The 20,139-nt window shown below is 45.0% G+C and overlaps 1 protein-coding gene across 1 annotated transcript in view; it reads left to right on the top strand.

Moving 5' to 3' along the window:
* The window catches only part of COLEC10 (collectin subfamily member 10), a 28,069-nt gene extending 9,388 nt beyond the window's left edge, over positions 1-18,681 (top strand). Inside the window, exons 2-6 of the mRNA XM_076329191.1 lie at positions 9,162-9,233; positions 11,835-11,906; positions 13,903-13,956; positions 15,231-15,326; positions 16,299-18,681. Coding sequence (XP_076185306.1) covers positions 9,162-9,233; positions 11,835-11,906; positions 13,903-13,956; positions 15,231-15,326; positions 16,299-16,690 — 686 coding nt within the window. The 3' untranslated portion in view covers positions 16,691-18,681. The remainder of the gene's footprint in view (positions 1-9,161; positions 9,234-11,834; positions 11,907-13,902; positions 13,957-15,230; positions 15,327-16,298) is intronic.
* The last annotated feature ends 1,458 nt before the right edge of the window (positions 18,682-20,139 follow it).

The following is a 20,139-nucleotide window of genomic DNA, read 5'->3' as shown; positions in this document are numbered from 1 at the left end:
TCAGCTCTTAACCTTCTCCTAGAATTTCATTTCACAAGCACTTTGTCAGCCTCTGGGAATCTTTTCTGAATTTCTGAACCACTGAGACATGACTTTTACACTTTTATCAAGGGCTTCATAGATGGGTTTGGAAAGGACAATTTCTTGGTTTCTCAGTTGTAAATGTTGTTAGCACTGAGGTCAACAGCAAAATTAAACCATACATTCTCTGGCTCCGCTGTTTGACAATCGGTAGACAAGAACTTAGTACAAACAGGCATCCTTCCATCAGCTCCAGGCTCAGACCTACAGCTTCAGCTAGATATTTAAGGAGATTGGCTTTTCCAGTATTTTTAAGAACCAGTGAAAATAGAGACGTTCAAATTTCTATTGCTGACTGCTTATAGCCTTTTCCCTTCCTACTTTGTCCTGTAGTAGCTGGTGTTAAGAACAAACAAAGTGCCTGAGCCAGCACACACACCACGTCATGTTTCCTCCTTGTCCATCCCTCTAGCAAATGCTTCCTCCCTCCAACACGGACTGAAGTTCAGCCCTTTATCTTCCTCAGCTTGGACCACTGACCGTCCCCACCAAAGGGCATCCTGACCAACGGGGTGAGTCTGCCTTCCACAAGAGAGTCCCAACACTGAAGTTTTTTTTGACATACAGGGGCAGACTCAGCCCAGTCCACATAACTGACATGGACTAACATTACATTTTATATGCTGCATTTAATATGCACCACTTGTCATCTGTCATCACCCCACAGAACAGCCCACAATATGCTACCTAGGGCTACAGAAGTAGGAGAACATAAATCATGAATGAGTGGGCAGTATTTTTCAGAAAATAAGAATGAGAACCAATGAAACGATCAGTCTGAAAGCAACCATGGGAAGCTACTTTCTCAGCACATAATTAAATCATTGACCTCTTTGTCACAGGATATTATAGGGGCCAAAAATATAAATGGGTTTAAAAGGCACAGGACTAATCTGTGCAGGGAAGAATCACTAGTGGCTGTTCACGAGTGGTCTGGATGCAGTGCTTGGCTCAGGCAAGCCCTTTAAACCACTGCTCGTGGGAGGCTGCAAATGGCTGCCTGGGTCATAGTGGCCCTCAGCACACCCAGTTCCTTGAACACCTTCTGCCAGGGCTGGAGGCACCATCCTCAGTCAGGTTATTAGTCTTGTTCCATCCTCACTTCTCTTTTGCTGACATCCAGACAGACTTCCCTCCCTTGGGTACTCCATGTGCTGAACTGCGCCCTCTTCTGGGCTGCAGGCACAGACACAACTGGCTGCCACTCAAGTGAGACCCTGGCTTGGCCAAGAGACTGCGGCACTGCTTCCCACCGCATGGCAAGGCTTATTGCAGACAAGTAGGGGACAGGGGGAGAGGCTTTGGAAGGCTGCCTGTATTCAGTGCTGGTCGTTTGGTGCAAAGGGGTGCAGGGCTTGTCCCCCCTCAGCATTTGTCAAAAAAAAAAAAAAAAAAAAGAGGAAAGATGTTCTTGAGTGTCGTGGTTTAACCCCAGCCGGCAACTGAGCACCACACAGCTGCTCACTCACTCCCCCAGCCCCGGTGGGATGAGGGAGAGAATCGGAAGAGTAAAAGTGAGAAAACTCGTGGGTTGAGATAAAAACAGTTTAATAATTGAAATAAAGTAAAATAGTAATAATAATTAATAACAATAATAAAATAATATACAAAGCAAGTGATGCACAATGCAATTGCTCACCACCCGCCGACCGATGCCCAGCCAGTCCCCGAGCAGCGGCCCCCCCGGCCAGCTTTCCCCAGTTTATGTACTGAGCATGACGTCACAGGGTATGGAATGTCCCTTTGGCCAGTTTGGGTCAGCTGTCCTGGCTGTGCCCCCTCCCAGCTTCTTGGGCACCTCCAGCCTTCTCAGTCGGTAGAGCATGGGAAGCTGAGAAGTCGTTGACTAGTGTAAGCACTGCTCAGCAACAACTAAAACATCAGTGTGTTATCAACATTATTCTCATACTAAATCCAAACCACAGCACTGTACCAGCTACTAGGAAGAAAAATAACTCTATCCCAGCTGAAACCAGGACAGTATCCACCCTTTATTCTATACCATCTACATCATGCCCAGGTCCCATACTTTCCAATACATTCCAGTTAATCACCACCACTTTTCCTCTCTTTTGATATATATACACACACAGATATCACTCCCTTTGTCTACGGGCCATCCCTCTAAAATGTTTGTTGTGTTCATTCAGTCCATGACTTTGGGCTCCATCTGTCATAACAGTCCTTCAGGGCAGGAGAGATGGTGTGTGGTGTTGGATTGTTGCATGCTGAAGCCAGTTGTTTCCATTATCGCTGAGCTTTGCTTGGTTTTCATCAAAGTTTATTCTTCATTAATCTGGGTGATTCTTAGTATAATACCATTGATAGGGCATATAGCCACCATAGAAGTGATGATATACAGCATTATATAGCAATTAACATCATACAATTTAATTTATTGGCTATTCTCACCCAAAATCATATCCCCTTGAGGTACACATCGGACTTCTCCATCCTCCCGCATTACTCACCAAGTGCACCCAGGTCCTTGAGCAAAAGCAATCCCACGGATGGGTTTGCCTTTGCCCGAGGCAGGAATAACCCAGACTGTCTTCCCCAACATATTTTTTATGTGCACTACAGGGACTTTATCCCCTTCTACAGTACGTAAGAGTTTTGACTGGGCAGGGACAGCTCGATTGGCAGATCCCCGAGTGTTGACTAACCAGGTGGCCTTTGCTAAATGTGTATCCCAATGTTAGAACATCCTGCCACCCATTGCTCTCAGCGTAGTCTTTAACAGTCCATTGTATCGTTCGATTTTCCCAGAGGCTGGTGCATGACAGGGGATGTGATACACCCACTCAATGCCATGCTCTTTGGCCCAGGTGTCTATGAGGTTGTTTCAGAAAGAGTCCCGTTGTCTGACTCAATTCTTTCTGGGGTGCCATGTCGCCATAGGACTTGCTTTTCAAGGCCCAGGATAGTGTTCTGGGCGGTGGCATGGGGCACGGGATATGTTTCCAGCCATCCAGTGCTTGCCTCCACCATTGTAAGCACGTGGCGCTTGCCTTGGCGGGTTTGTGGGAGTGTGATATAATCAATCTGCCAGGCCTCCCCATATTTATATTTCAACCATCGTCCTCCACACCAGAGAGGCCTTAACCACTTGGCTTGCTTGATCGCAGCGCATGTTTCGCATTCATGGATAACCTGCGCAATAGTGTCCATGGTCAAGTCCACCCCTCGATCACGAGCCCATCTGTATGTTGCATCTCTTCCTTGGTGACCTGAGGTGTCACGGGCCCACCGAGCTATAAATAATTCATCCTTATGTTGCCAGTCCAGATTCACCTAAGCCATTTCAACCTTAGCAGCCTGATCCACCTGCTGGTTGTTTTGATGTTCTTCAGTGGCCCGACTCTTGGGTACGTGAGCATCTACGAGACGGACTTTTACAAGCAGGTTCTCCACCCAGGCAGCAATATCTTGCCACAATGCGGCAGCCCAGATGGGTTTGCCTCTGTGCTGCCAGTTGCTCCCCTTCCACTGCTGTAACCACCCCCACAGGGCATCTGCCACCATCCATGAGTCAGTATAGAGATAGAGCACTGGCCACTTTTCTTGGTCAGCAATGTCTAAAGCCAGTTGGACGGCCTTTACTTCTGCAAATTGGCTCGATTCACCTTCTCCTTCAGCAGTTTCTGCAACTTGTCGCATAGGACTCCATACAGCAGCCTTCCACCTCCGATGCTTTCCCACAAGACGACAGGACCCATCAGTGAACAGAGCATATTGCTTCTCATTTTCTGGTAGTTCATTATACATTGGAGCCTCCTCATCACGTGTCACCTCCTCCTCTGGTGATATTCCAAAATCTTTGCCCTCTGGCCAGTCCATGATCACTTTCAGGATTCCTGGGCGACTGGGGTTTCCTATTCGAGCCCATTGTGTGATTAGTGCGACCCACTTACTCCACGTAGCATCAGTTGCATGATGTGTACAGGGGACCCTCCCTCTGAACATCCAGCCTAGCACCGGCAGTCGGGGTGCCAGGAGGAGCTGTGCTTCAGTACCAACCACTGCCGAAGCAGCTCGAACCCCTTCATATGCTGCCAATATCTCTTTTTCAGTTGGAGTATAGCAGGCCTCGGATCCTCTGTATCCCCGACTCCAAAACCCTAGGGGTCGACCTCGAGTCTCCCCAGGTGCTTTCTGCCAGAGGCTCCAGGTAGGGCCGTTCTCCCCAGCTGCGGTGTAGAGCACATTTTTTACATCTTGCCCTGTCCGGACTGGCCCAAGGGCTACTGCATGAACTATCTCCTCTTTAATTTGTTCAAAGGCTTGTTGTTGCTCAGGACTCCATTTGAAATTGTTCTTCTTTTGGGTCACTTGATAGAGAGGGTTTACAATCAGACTGTGATTTGGAATATGCATTCTCCAAAAACCCACGACGCCTAAGAAAGCTTGTGTTTCCTTTTTGCTAGTTGGTGGAGACATGGCTGTTATTTTATTGATCACATCCATTGGGATCTGACAACGTCCATCTTGCCATTTTATTCCTAAAAACTGGATCTCCTGTGCAGGTCCCTTGACCTTACTTTGTTTTATGGCAAAACTGGCCTTCAGAAGGATTTGGACTATTTTCTTCCCTTTCTCAAAAACTTTTTCTGCTGTGTTGCCCCACACGATGATATCATCTATGTATTGCAGATGTTTCGGAGCCTCATCCTGTTCCAGTGCAGTCTGGATCAGTCCATGGCAAATGGTAGGGCTGTGTTTCCACCCCTGGGGCAGTCGGTTCCAGGTGTACTGAACGCCCCTCCAAGTGAAAGCAAACTGTGGCCTGCACTCCGCTGCCAAAGGGATTGAGAAAAACGCATTAGCGGTATCAGTTGTAGCATACCACTTGGCTGCCTTTGACTCCAGTTCATATTGAAGTTCTAGCACATCCAGCACAGGAGCACTCAGCGGTGGCGTGACTTCATTCAGGCCACGATAGTCTACTGTTAGTCTCCACTCTCCATTAGACTTCCGCACTGGCCATATGGGACTGTTAAAGGGTGAGCGAGTCTTGCTGATCACTCCTTGGCTCTCCAGTCAACGAATCAGCTTATGGATGGGAATCAGGGAGTCTCGGTTGGTGCGATATTGCCACCGGTGCACTGTTGTGGTGGCGATCGGCACCTGTTGTTCTTTGACCCTCAGCAACCCCACAACAGAAGGCTCTTCTGAGAGACCGGGCAAGGTAGACAGCTGTTTAATTTCCTCCGTCTCCAAGGCAGCTATACCAAAAGCCCACCGGCACTCTTTTGGGTCCTTGAAATACCCTCTCCTGAGGTAGTCTATGCCCAGGATGCACGGAGCATCTGGGCCAGTCACAATGGGGTGCTTCTGCCACCCATTCCCAGTTAGACTCACTTCAGCCTCCGATACAGTCAGCTGTTGGGATCCCCCCGTCACCCCAGAAATACAGATGGGTTCTGCCCCTTTATAGCTTGATGGCATTAGGGTACGCTGTGCACCGGTGTCTACTAGAGCCTTATACTTCTGTGGATCTGATGTGCCGGGCCACTGAATCCACACAGTCCAGTAAACCCGGTTGTCCCTTTCCTCCACCTGGCTGGAGGCAGGGCCCCTCTAGTCCTCGTTGTAGTATTCGTTACTCACTTCTTGTAAATACGCATCAGAAGTCTCTTCATTAAGATCAGAAGTAAGATCAGCCCTTCAACTCTGTCTGGGGAACTGCCCGCTGGAAACTGGAGCAGCAATTTTCCTGGAAGAACCCCCTTTTGTGATTGTTTTTCTTTGCAACTCACGTACCCGTGCCTCTAGGGCTGAGGTAGGTTTTCCATTCCACTTCCTCATGTCCTGTCCGTGGTCATGCAGGTAAAACCATAGGGTGCCCCGTGGTGTGTACCCCCTATATCCTCTCTCTTGAGCAGAAGAACTCTGACTCCTAATAGCTGAGATACTGGTCCATACAGGTGGGGAGTAGGACCTATCCTCTTTGAGTTGCTGGAACTCCTGGGACAGTTTCTCCACAGCCAAGACGAGGGAGGAAGAGAGACTTTCTTTGTATTCTGGGAGCTGGCCAGCCAATTCATCCACCATTGGTCCTTCTTCATCTTTCCAGGTCAGTATTGCCAATGAGTTGGCATAAGACATTGGTGCACTCCATACCAACTCCTGCCACATGGGTCACGTGCACTTGACTTCATCTGGATCTTTGGATTAGTGCTCGTTGTCCAGGTCATCATAAATCACCTCCAGCACAGCTAATTCCCTCAGGTACTGGATACCTCTCTCCATGGTGGTCCATTTGCCTGGGCGATATATAACATCTTCCCTGAAGGGATCTCTTTCCTTCATACCTGACAGTAGTTGCCTCCAGAGGCTGAGGATTTGTGCCCCTTTTCCAATTGCTTTGGCAATGCCCCCTTCCCTAGAAAGGGATCCCAGCTGCTTCACTTCCCTACCCTCTAATTCCAGGCTACTGGCTCCATTATCCCAGCATCGGAGCAGACAGGTGACAATGTATTCACCTGGACCACGGCTGAAATCTTTTCGCATATCTCGCAGCTCACTCAGGGATAGGGATTGGGTGGTTTCCATCTCGTTTACGAGTTCTTCCTCTTCCTCCTCCTCTCCTCGTGATGGCCCTGCTTTTTCATCATCCCTTACTAAATGAGCTGACTTTTGTTTCCAACATTTCTTCTTGTGTATAGGGGTGACTGATACCGGCATGGGTTGGTTCTCTGGTACAGCTGCAGCACCTATTGCGGGGGTTGGAGTAACCGCAGTGCCTGTCACTGGGGTTGGAGTAGCTGCAGTGCCTGTCGTTTTGTCATCAGATCCAGAGACCTTCTCTTCCCCTTGAGGGTACTGAATAGTGTTGAACAGGGCTCGGTAGGCATGGGCCAGGCCCCAGCACATTGCACTGATCTGTGTCTCTCTGGAGTTGCCAGGGTGACAGCATACTTTTTCCAAATATTCTACTAATTTTTCAGGATTCTGCACTTGTTCAGGGGTGAAGTTCCAAAACACTGGGGGTGCCCACCATCCTAGACATTTGCCCATGCTATCCCACACACCCTGCCACTCATAATTATCCAGCCTCGGGGCAGATCTCTGGATGATATTCTTAAATTGCTTATTAACCTTAGACAAAACTGAAACAATATTCCCAAGAGATACCAATAGAAGTATCTTAACTACCCAAGGATGTTCAAGATACTGAAAAGTTACTGTAATGAAGAAGGAAACAGCATAGAAGAAGGTAGCGACGCTGCCATCCTGTATTTCCTCCATAAAAAACCTCTCAGAGGAAGGATTATAATTGCCAATTGTCTCCATGAGGTGGTACCTGAAGTACAGTAATGGCTTCAGTACAAAGCTCAAATACCAGATTAAGCTCAAGGCCAGTGTTTTAATAACAAATCTCCCAGGCAAAACATCACTAATCACTGCAGACCACAGCAAACTGCAAAAACCAACACCAATCTTTAACATGTACAGCAAATAAAAGATCTCGGTGTGGATCAGATAAACTAATATTGAGAACAGATGAATCAATATTGTGACCCACAACTGTTAACAGATATAAATTCCTTAATATGCTGTGGTTAATCTCTCGTTATCTCAAACCCTTCATGCCCCACGTTGGGTGCCAAAAAAGGACTGTCATGGTTTAACCCCAGCCGGCAACTGAGCACCACACAGCTGCTCACTCACTCCCCCAGCCCCGGTGGGATGGGGGAGAGAATCGGAAGAGTAAAAGTGAGAAAAACTGTGGGCTGAGATAAGAACAGTTTAATAATTGCAATAAAGTAAAATAGTAATAATAATTAATAATAATAATTATAATAAAAGAATTATCACAAAGCAAGTGATGCACGATGCAATTGCTCACCACCCACCAACCAATGCCCAGCCAGTCCCCGAGCAGCAGCCCCCCCAGCCAGCTTTCCCCCAGTTTATATACTGAGCATGACGTCACAGGGTATGGAATGTCCCTTTGGCCAGTTTGGGTCAGCTGTCCTGGCTGTGCCCCCTCCCAGCTTCTTGGGCACCTCCAGCCTTCTCATTTGGTAGAGCATGAGAAGCTGAGAAGTCCTTGACTAGTGTAAGCACTGCTCAGCAACAACTAAAACATCGGTGTGTTATCAACATTATTCTCATACTAAATCCAAACCACAGCACTGTACCAGCTACTAGGAAGAAAATTAACTCTATCCCTGCCGAAACCAGGACATTGGGATTTGGCTCAAAACTACAAAGTAGAAGATAAGAAAATCAAGTCCAGTTGTGCCTCCAATTTCCTGCATATAGCAAAATTGTATGCTACCTAAGGAAGGAGATAACACTTCTTTCCTAATAATTGCTGTCTTGCTCCTTTAGACTGTAAGGTGCTCAGTGAGAAACTGTCTCTTACAATAGTAAGAGTACTTACACAGTACTATATAGGAACCTGTGTAATAGGGTCTTGATCTCATTTGGAGAAATCTCTGCACTACTTAATAAATGCAGTGATTTTACCTCTTATAGATGCTCTGTGTATGACATTCTCAAAATAAAGCATTGGAGTAATTGCAAAACACATTTGTTATATCAACATATAAGTGTTACCTGTCAAAAACTGAAGGCAAGACTTCCGCCATACTAAGTGCTAAGGTCTATGTTAAGATCTATTTCAACATATTTACATTTCTCCCATTCTAAAAGCATCTGCATACCTTGAACACAGAGTCACTACAAACAGAGTCACTAGGAACAATTAATAAATTCCTATTGCCTCCCCTGGCAGTTCTTCCATGTGTGTACAGGTTTCCCAACAGAGAAGGACTGGCTTATTTATCTGCTTTATAGCTAATAGGGCTTAAAGAGTAGGACTAGAAATTGGTGTTGTATAATTCTCATGTTGCAATAGCCTCTCCAAAAGGGAAATTTTTTAGCTTTTCCTAATGATGGTCAGATTCATCAGCTCTTCTATGGAAATTTATCCCATGGCTACTGTGCCTTCAATGTGAAATAAAAAGAAATTAATAGAAAAAAACCTGTGAACTTTCTGAGAATGTATAGTTGCACTTACTGCACTGAGAGAAATGTACCATGATGCTTTATTTTCTGTTTTTTGGAAGGGGATGAAGGTGAAAAAGGAGATAGAGGAGAAGTGGGCAAACAAGGAAAGGTTGGACCAAAAGGACCAAAAGGTATTTATGACAGTTTGTTGGCTATTACCAGTATATGAATATCATTATACACAGCTGTACTGGTGCATATGATTAGTGATGTTTAATGCTTTTCATTCCTGTTGCACCAGTGGATTTCACAATCCTGTCCAACGTTAATCAGTGAACGTAACAATACTCAGAGAACTTGGTACAATTCCTACCGATAGGTAAGACAGCTATATATGGCAACAAATTTAGAGAGTCATGTAATAAACCAGTACATTTACTGCTGCTCTCCCAAGTGGCTGTCATGAGTGCGATCCAGAAGACCCAGATCATATGTATAATCAGAAAGATTACTGTTCTCTTACTGAAATGATCCGTTAGTTGAAACTGAATTTTGAGAGTTATTTCCTAGTAATACATCAGGATGCTCAACAAAATTCGGCCTCAGCTGTCCCTATTTTGCAGAAAAGCAAACAGAGGCATACAGTGACAAACAAAGTTCCTCTGATCAAACAGCATCTGAGCTGAGAACAAGGAGTCACAGATGTCTCAGGACTCAGCTTTATTAAACATATCCCATATCCACAGTGCAAGCTGGGCAAAGCATTCGGAGGCACCAGATGTGATGGTGTCAGCCTTGTTTGCATGCTCTAATTCAAAAGCATAATTTATCATTAGAGTTTAATGATAATGCGTATCCATGGTCTTTCTTCCTTGACAGTGGTTTAAGACTAATCACAAAAGTTTTCACTTTTATAGAAACTTTAAAATCACCCTGTTATTATTGTTATAATAAAAAAACTTTTCCATTTTTAAATGCATTCATATGACTTTGCTTCTTACCTTAAAAAGAAGATTGGGTAAGATACAAGGGAATCGGGTAACCAACCATTTATGAAGCATCTTAATCATAGAATCATAGAATCATTGAGGTTGGAAAAGACCTCTAAGATCATCGAGTCCAACCATCAACCCAACACCACCATGCCCACTAAACCATGTCCCTAAGTGCCTCATCTACACGTCTTTTAAATACCTCCAGGGATGGGGACTCGACCACTTCCCCGGGCAGCCTGTTCCAATGTTTCACCACTCTTTCAGTAAAGAAATTTTTCCTTACATCCAATCTAAACCTCCCCTGGCGCAACTTGAGGCCATTTCCTCTTGTCCTATCACTTGTTACTTGGGAGAAGAGACCGACACCCACCTCGCTACAACCTCCTTTCAGGGAGTTGTAGAGAGCGATGAGGTCTCCCCTCAGCCTCCTTTTCTCCAGGCTAAACAACCCCAGTTCCCTCAGCCGCTCCTCAGAAGACTTGTTCTCCAGACCCCTCACCAGCCTCGTTGCCCTTCTCTGGACACGCTCCAGCACCTCAACGTCCTTCTTGTAGTGAGGGGCCCAAAACTGAACACAGTATTCGAGGTGCGGCCTCACCAGTGCCGAGTACAGGGGCACGATCACTTCCCTGCTCCTGCTGGCCACACTAGTTCTGATACAGGCCAGGATGCCATTGGCCTTCTTGGCCGCCTGGGCACACTGCCGGCTCATGTTCAGCCGGCTGTCGACCAGCACCCCCAGGTCCTTTTCCTCCAGGCAGCTTTCCAGCCACTCTTCCCCAAGCCTGTAGTGCTGCATGGGGTTGTTGTGGCCGAAGTGCAGGACCCGGCACTTGGCCTTGTTGAACCTCATACAGTTGGCCTGGGCCCATCGACCCAGCCTGTCCAGGTCCCTCTGCAGAGCCTTCCTACCCTCGAGCAGATCAACACTCCCGCCCAACTTGGTGTCATCTGCAAACTTACTGAGGGTGCACTCAATCCCCTCATCCAGATCATCGATAAAGATATTGAACAAGACCGGCCCCAAAACTGAGCCCTGGGGAACACCGCTCGTGACCGGCCACCAACTGGATTGAACTCCATTCACCACAACTCTCTGGGCCCGGCCGTCCAGCCAGTTTTTGACCCAGCGCAGAGTACACCTGTCTAAGCCGTGAGCCGCCAGCTTCTCGAGGAGAATGCTGTGGGAGACGGTGTCAAAGGCCTTGCTGAAGTCCAGGTAGACCACATACACAGCCTTAGAACTTTAGAACTTTAGAACTTAAACTATTAATAAATTAAAAAGGCATCCATTATTTTGGTGCTCTGAGGACTGGAAAGCACATACAGCAAAACTAGTAGCTCCCTATTTGCAGTCCTGCTTTGAGAAGGATTCCCAGCAAAGCCACAAGGACTTTACCTCAAGGAAGAAGGAAGGGCTTTTTTCTGGGGTGGAGAAAAAGAAACCTCAATTATAACCTGCTGTCGGCCTGGTTTGGTTGTGAAGTAAAATCAATATTTGAATACTCACTAGCAGTTTTAGGTTGTATTTTCTGTAAGACAACATGATGTTTCTTGGCATTTGAACAGGCAGTTCTACTAAGGTGCCTTGCAATGTCCTACTGTTGTATCCCACAGTGGCAGACATCTGTGCTGTCCTCCTCCAACCATCCTCGGGGCTCTATTAATTTCGACTTTGCTGCACATGTGGACTGGCCACGTTCAGGAAAAATAGCAGCAGTAGAGACCTAAACAGTGCCTTGGGAAAGAAATGACAGAAACCATCCATACTCTTTTCCTCTTTATTTCTTCTCTTAGGAAACAAAGGACCTGTGGGGGATGCTGGTGACCAGGGAATGCTTGGGAAAATCGGTCCAATTGGTGGAAAGGGTAAGCTCTGGTCTGGGGATTTTCTTGTTTTTTCTCTCAAGGTAAATATGTGTTTTGTGAGAGTTCCAGGTATGGAGTAATATCAAATAACAGCTGTGACCAATGCTCTCCAAATAAAGTTATGCATAAAGATTGGTGACGAGAGCTAACTGAGATATTCTTGTTTTATTTCCCACGTGCAATATATCCGACTTACTTGGCTAAAATAATTTGCTTTATGCGTTAAGAAATCAATCCTCTTTGATGGTAAAAGAGGAAGGGAGAAATCTGACTCTTGTGAAGTAAATCCTCTGAGCATTCTAAAAGAGAAAGACAAATTTGTGCTTCTGCTTTGGATGCTGAAGGCCTAAGTCAATATTCTGCTGCTGCTCAGAATGCCACATCTTGTCACCTGCACTGCTGTGGGACACATGAGCAAGCAATGCACAGGACAGCTTGGTAAGGAAAGGATTTTAGGAGTTTTAAGAAAGCGCTCACGTAACCAGGGACGACAACTACTTGCAAATCAAGGTAGACTCCAAGTCTACCTGGACAATAATTTCATTAAATTATGCTCTATTTGTCTGAGAAGAGGCTCAGGCATTCCTTTCAGGTATTCCTAAAGAGCTACTTAAGAAGGAACATTACTTCTGCCACAAGGAGACCTGCCTTCAAAGCTGAGCAGGGACTCCACCATCCCCAGGGGAACTCTGTGGTCTCTAACCAGCGCATCAACCCAGGCATGTGGGTGAGTGGGTGGAATGATCTCTCCGGGGAGCTTCTCAAGCAAATATTTTTAATAAACCTTTGACGGCCTCTAGCCAGCCTCAATATCAGAGAAGAACAAAAGAATTTGGCCTCAGGGACTAATTTTCAGAAGTACTTAGACAACTGGAAACACAGATAATTATCTCCTAAGATGTCTTCAATCACCAAAGGAGACTAGAATTTAAGAATCCCACAAATTGCTTATCTTTATCTGTAAGTAAACCAATGCTTTGAGCCTTTAAATCAAGCTCATTCTCAACCTGAATGTACAATTTATTGTCCTCTTCTAGTTTTTCTCATTTTCTTCCTTTATTTGCAGAAGCAAAGGTCACTAAGTCACTGTTTAAATCTAACATTAAACATTCAAGTTCTTAATGAAGCAACCCTGAAATTTCAGCTTGTGAGTGTCAAGCAAAGCTCATTAAAATGACAGCCAACTCCTAATTTCTTTAAATAACACAACCATATAAAGGAAAAAGCACATCAAAACACGGCCATCAACAAGGCAGAGCAAGCACTAGTATTTTTTGACCTCTGAAGGTTTTAATTCATAAAAGAAGAGCTGACATGAATTTCAGATAAAGTCCAGCTGTTCCTGATCCAAACTACAGCTGAGATTTTTTAAAAAGCTAGTCACCTCCACTTAGATAGTAGCACAGCATTTAGAGAAGTATTTCTATCATTTTTATGATTTACAGAAGAGGAAAGCAGTTGGATGAAAATAAATCACATTTCCATGAACTATATCTAAAATGAAATGCTGCTCCTTACTGACCTCATTTTGTGTAGGTGCTAACTGCTGCCTGCACATGTAATCTGTTGCACACGTGAATTCAATGCACATCAACCTCATCTGGTGCCTCATCCCATCATGGAGCTACTGAACCCCGGGAAGAGCTCTGTCCTGCAAGGCAATGAGAAGACCCAGGTCTTACCTCTTGCAGATTTCTTGAGTGCTTTCAGCCTCTCAGGATCATTTTGCAGTTTGTATTTAAAGTAAGCGGTACCAGGAACCAGCAGCACACAAGATGCCTATGTTATCAGTGAGTTAGCTATTAAAGGGTTCTCCTTTTTTCCATACACCAGAATTAATCATGGTTTATTTGACTTGGCATATCTGCCAGTACAGTACATCAGGGCTTCCTATCAGAAGCACACCGTTAATATATTATTAAAGAGGTTTTTCAAATACACTCCCCTGACATGTGCACTGTCTGAGATCTGAGAATATTTTTTCCTCTTTATTCAGGTGACAAAGGAGCCAAAGGCTTATCAGGGGTTTCTGGAAAAAAGGGAAAAGCAGGTATGCTATGCATCCTTCTCTGCAGAATGCTCAAGTCTGATGGGTCTTTGATTTCAGGGTTGGTTTGTCTGGAATTTCATAAAATTTTGAGGCCCATGGAAAAACTTGAGAATAGATGAAACAAACAGGAAGAGACTGAAAAAGTTTTGTTTAGCAAAATGAAGGCTTGGGTAGGGACATGACTGATGCCTATGAATATACCAACATACACAAAATATGGAGAAGAGTTACCTAAATTAATGGGCAATGTTTGATATCATAAAAACTAACACATAGACAGGCCAGCAGTACATTTATACTGGGAACTAGGAGAAAGTTTCTGAATACCAAAGGAATGAAGTCCTTTAAGAGTTTCCTAATGGGAGCATGGGGACGAAAAAATGTGTTATTTTAGATAGAGCATAATCTGTTGTCAAATGAATGCAACGCATTTGCTTACAGGAGGAGAATTTGGATCTGATGACCCAGAAAGTTCTTCTCAGTCCTAATATCCTTAAATGTTTTCCCACCTTGAATGTCCAGCTGTGTTCATTTTTAAGAGATTTCATATGCAATGCCAGTTTCGTTCTTAATGGGAAACCATCAGCAACTTATTTTCTTCCTGAGAATAACAGAGGAACAAACAAAACCTATACCAAGCCAAATTTCAGTTTACCAACCAAAATATAACTGAGATTTCAGTGCTTGAAAGTTACTGATTATTTGAGTTGGTATCGACTATTACTGCTGTACCACAGCTGCATGCAGCAATTCACTAACATAGTCCTTCTACCAAAGTTTTGCCAATCCCACCTCTATGCATACTCACAAAACTCCTTCACTGAGAAAGCAGCAGTTCTCCATTTCATGGATGCTGTTGTTTCTATTAGAAGGCCAGGGAACCTGTGCTGTTTACAGACACAAAGGTAGACCTTTGGCATTCAGATGTAACGCTGTAGTGATCACCATGACAAGCCACACCTCTGCAGCTGGATGGAATCGATAATGAGAGGAGCAGAGGATGTGCAAATCCCACACTGATATGGGTGGAAAAAAGATGGCAAACTCTTCTATCTGCGTTTTTAAAAGCAGGGATTCTTAAGCCAGTTAGCAAGGGAGCCAAAATATTAAGCGCTTTGATCAACAGAAGTATGGCCAGTGGGGCAGGGTGAGACTGGCTCTCCACAAGTGGAGGCCAAGTCTTCAGAAGGTTTGGAAGTGGGCTACAGACGACCCCCTGCACACACACAAATGCTTCTAAACAGATAAATCCTCTATCCTTTGTATTGCATCAGGCACGGTCTGTGACTGTGGAAGATACCGCAGAGTTGTTGGACAACTGAATATCAATGTTGCTCGCCTTAACACGTCCATCAAGTTTGTAAAGAATGGTAAGGATCTTTATGTATTTGATGTGATTTATTTGCCTCCTATAACATTTATCATTGCTATTCTTCTAGCATTGCTGCTCTACAGCAGCATCCATAGATAACCCAGATAGAGGGTCCCACTGTGCAAGGCACTCCGAAAACATACAGAAAAGAGACAGTCTTACACCTCTATGGATATAAGCAGCAGACGACTAAAAGCAAAAACAATACAGAAATTATCAACAGCACAACAGAAAGAAACATGAAAAGCACAAGGCATGGCTTGCTAACCACCTCTGCACTGTCAGTCTGCTCAGGCTCAGCAGCCACTCAGGCAATGAAAGGAAAAAAAGGGACAATCAACTTCCAGCTGCCGAGGCATGCTCCTTGGCACGGCTTAATTCACTAGGATATATGCTGGTTGAGAAGTTTGCCTTTTAAAGCTGCTGAGCAGACAGTTTTCTTCCTAGTCAATGCCACTTAGTGGCTACAGCAGCTCTGAATATCAGGCTGTATATAAAATGTCATATTTTAGCAGCCACATTGATTTTCCTCTACATGGAAAGGACCTGAAAAGCTATCTATTCCCCTGTGTTTCTATCCCAGGGCACTCTCTCACAATCTGTATTCAAAAATGTGCAATGCAACGGCGGTGATCCAAAGTTAGACATTGCTATTTGACTGTTTAGCATGCCTTAATTTGATTAGTACTAGATATTCGTGAAGTAAAACTTACGTGTCACAGGAGACACGTGCCAATCAGGACTGAATAGTTCTTGTCCTAACGTGTGCAAGGTGCTTGCCAGTCGCATTAGTAGCATCAGTCTCTGATCATGTCCTCATCATTCATCACAAATTCAGTGGTGGGAATACTTTTCCTCTCTCCCTTCTATTAATTCTAATGTAAAAATCATCTCATTGTCATATTGGAACAGAAGCACTGTTCAATATCTGTTGACATGCCATTAAGCAATTTTTTCTTCCCCTGTGAAGTTATAGCAGGTATCAGGGAAACAGACGAGAAATTCTATTACATTGTGAAAGAAGAGAAGAATTACAGAGAAGCCTTGATCCACTGCAGGGACAGAGGAGGAACACTGGCCATGCCTAAAGATGAGGCAACCAACACTCTGATTGCTGACTACATCTCCAACAGCGGCCTCTTCCGAGCATTCATTGGGCTGAATGACATGGAAAAAGAAGGACAGTTTGTGTATGCAGACAACAGCTCACTGCAGAACTACAGTAACTGGAAGGAAGGGGAGCCTCACGACCCAGCTGGCCACAAGGACTGTGTGGAAATGCTCAGCACGGGAGAGTGGAACGACTCTGAGTGCCAAGTCACCATCTACTTCGTCTGTGAATTCCTCAAGAAGAAGAAGTAAAAGTGCTGCAGAATGTGCCTGGCACTTGTACATACAATAACCCCTCTTCATTCATCCACTGTAGGGAGAGCAGACAACCAGGGATAGGGCTCAATCCACCCTTCAGCTCACTGGGTTAAGCAAGAGCAACTACTGTTAAGATGGCAGTGACCATAAAGTCAGCACAGGTCTGCAGGAGGCATCCAGCCAGTTGTGAATTTTTATTTAATTTCTATGTGCAATTTAGGGTAGGCATTTCTATGTGTAATTTAGGGGCAAATTTAGAGCACGCAGAGGCGAATATGATTTCACTAATGCCAGAAATAGTAAACTCTCTGGTATATTCATTACTGATGTGCTCTGCAAAGTCCACAGATGGTAAGAGTGTGATATTTGCTCATCTTTGACCTGCACAGGAAGTCCCAGTAATTTCCCTAGTGACTTCAGAGCTGGGAGAACAGATTTGCAGTTTCTCTTGAAAAAATCCTTCTTTTGTTACAATCATAGAGTAATTTAAGTTGGAAGGGATCTCTGGAGGTCATCTGGTTGAATCTTCCATGCAAAGCAGGGCCAGTTTCAAACTTAGATTAGAAGTTGTTATACTCTCCTTAATTTGGCTGTGCAATTATATTGCCTGATATGCAGGGGAGGACTTGCTTATCTCTGCTTCCAACTCTATCGTCCATTAGGTTGGTCTGAGGTGTGAGGAATTAACTTAGCAATGACACTTCTGCATGCAAGCCTGCACAGCTTGTAGGCAACCTGAGAATAGATGGAGCAGTTCTAGCCTCTGATGTCCCCCCGAAAAACATAGAAAAGTCTAGCACAAAGAGAATAGTGCAAAGGAAGCAACACCATTGCTGTAGGCTGTAAACAGGCACATGAAATATCAGCTATACCAATGTGCATTGCTCTTTTTAACAAGTGATTCTAGGAACATTTTAACTCCCTAACTCAGTAGCCAGTGACATTTGATGTCTAATGCTAAAATCACGTGCACCTTTGCAACACAGGAAGCAGCTATAGAACAGGCTTTATCCCCCAAGGATCCAGATTCAGGTGTGGTTGAGCAACTTTGTCACGCACTTCAGTGGGACTCTCCACAAATGATGAGCAGTAAGTGTGAAGGCTTTGCTGTCAGTGCCCGGCTACTCAGATCTCCATGTCAGTATGCCCACAATGGATCACATTTTCATATCTTTGATAATACTGAAGGAGCTCTTTTCTTCAGACACAGCAATGATTTTGCCTTCAGAAGTGAACCTGTTCTTAGCTGTGGTTCACCTTTCCTCACAGCACGAGATGTCAAGAGAAATCCCAGGGCCCCTGCAATGAAGGTCTATAGATTTTCTTTCCCACTTGACACTAAAAATGAAGGAATGATATCTGGAGGCTAAGGAGAATGCTAGACGCTAGGCACAGTGCAGCAATGTACTCTGCAGGTCACTCTGATCACCGGTTGCACATAGCCTTCCTCTGGGTATATGAAGAGCTGGACATGCCATCAGCTAGTAATGCAGAGGGTCAGCTCCAATTCTCCCTTCTACTGCTGTGTATAGCACTGCAAAGGCAACTAGACAACAGTCATACTTCCTCAACCTCACCCTCAAGAAGAAAATCCTCCAAACCATTTAGCTGGTTGTTAGTTTGACTCCAAGCTCATCTCTGAGCAATGACCAACACAGGAGCATCCCAGGAGACTCTGTGACTCACAACCACTCTTGTAATCTAGTTTCTCTGCCACTTGTTCCTCCAGAAAACCACCTGTTGCTACCAGCAGTAAATGATCTGTGTTGCTGCACACCCTCCAGGGAACTATTCAGACACGTGGATGAAGTGGTGGGACCGCATTTCTTTTCATTGCTCCCCTACTATGCTATGAGAGTATTTGGACAAACAGGTTCACTTAGCACAACATATCTCATCCTGAATTGTTCCCTTCCTGGGAATTGATATTCCCCAAAATTAAGCAGAATTACACTTTTTAGGATCTATAGTAATAAACTCATTAAGCTAAACACTTTGGTTTTAGAATCATTAATGGGTAATCATAGAATCATAGAATAGTTTGGGTTGGAAGGGACCTCTAAAGGTCATCTAGTCCAAGCCCCCTGCAATGAGCAGGGACATCTTCAACTAGATCAGGTTGCTCAGAGCCCCCTCCAACCTGACCTTGAATGTTTCCAGGGACGGGGCATCCACCACCTCTCTGGGCAACCTGGGCCAGTGTTTCACCACCCTCAGCACAAAAAATTTCTTCCTTATATCTAGTCTCAATCTACGCCCCTTTAGTTTAAAGCCATTCCCCCTTGTCCTGTTGCAACAGGCCCTTCTAAAAAGTCTGCCGCCATCTTTTTTAGAAGCCCCCTTGAAGTACTGATAGGCTGCAATAAGGCCTCCCTGAAGCCTTCTCTTCTCTAGGCTGAACAACCCCAACTCTCTCAGCCTTTCCTCATAGGAGAGGTGTTCCATCCCCCTGATCATTTCCGTGGCCCTCTTCTGGACTTGCTCCAACAGGTCCATGTCTTTCTTATGCTGAGGGCTCCAGAGCTGGATGCAGTACTCCAGGTGGGGTCTCACCAGAGCAGAGTAGAGGTGCAGAATCACCTCCCTGGACCTGCTGGCCACGCTTCTTTTGATGCAGCCCAGGATACGATTGGTAATGATAAAGAATTAATGACTAATTCAAGGCAAAGTTTCTTGAGGAAGAGTAATGCCTTTTAGAAGTTCAAGCCCAGGGCTGCTAGCCTCACTCACAGAAGGTCAGTCCTTACTAGTCATGCAGAAGTGGCATAGTAATGTCCCTGTGGGTAGTCACAATCACACTGATACCCTCTCCACACCTCATCTTCACTTCTGACCCAAAAAGTCACCAAAACATGCTTGCCAGACTGGGGGTCCAAATTCTGGAACCCTCTGGCCATACCGAGACCACTGGCTGACAAAATCCAAAGATGTCCTTAATGCTACAATCATCATGAACAGGCCATTTTCCTGTTCTTTAGGAGGGAACTCAGAGCTGGGAGAAGGTGAAAGAGGAGCAATACTTTGCTGCAGGATCAAGCTCTGTCTGAGATTGGACCAGACACTCTCCTTCACATACGAAATCAGGGAATACATGTCTAAATTGAAACTCTGGTCTTTTTTAGGAGACTGAGTTATAAGTAATCCTGGAGCATGCTCCATGTACGGGAAGGAATGACTGTCGCAGTCTCTGGCTGCATGGCTGAGGGAAGCAAGTGAGGAACTTGTGTTTGGTTTCTGCAATGGAAAGGCTGGAACAGCCCAGTTCCACCATCCTCCTCCTCTCCTACCACACCAGCTTCATCCTTTCTTAAATAGAAAAAAAAAAACAAACCCAACCCTTTTACTCACTATGTATTCATGTAACATTGGGCAAGGCTATACCAGTTGAAACAAGTAGACCTGGGGTAGCTGCTCCTTTGCTAACTACAGAAGAGGGACAGTAG

This window comes from Aptenodytes patagonicus, chromosome 2 (genome assembly GCF_965638725.1).
Source record: "Aptenodytes patagonicus chromosome 2, bAptPat1.pri.cur, whole genome shotgun sequence".
Lineage (NCBI taxonomy): Eukaryota > Metazoa > Chordata > Aves > Sphenisciformes > Spheniscidae > Aptenodytes > Aptenodytes patagonicus.
Note: the sequence above shows the minus strand (reverse complement) of the source record. Positions and strands in the feature narration are given on the sequence as shown.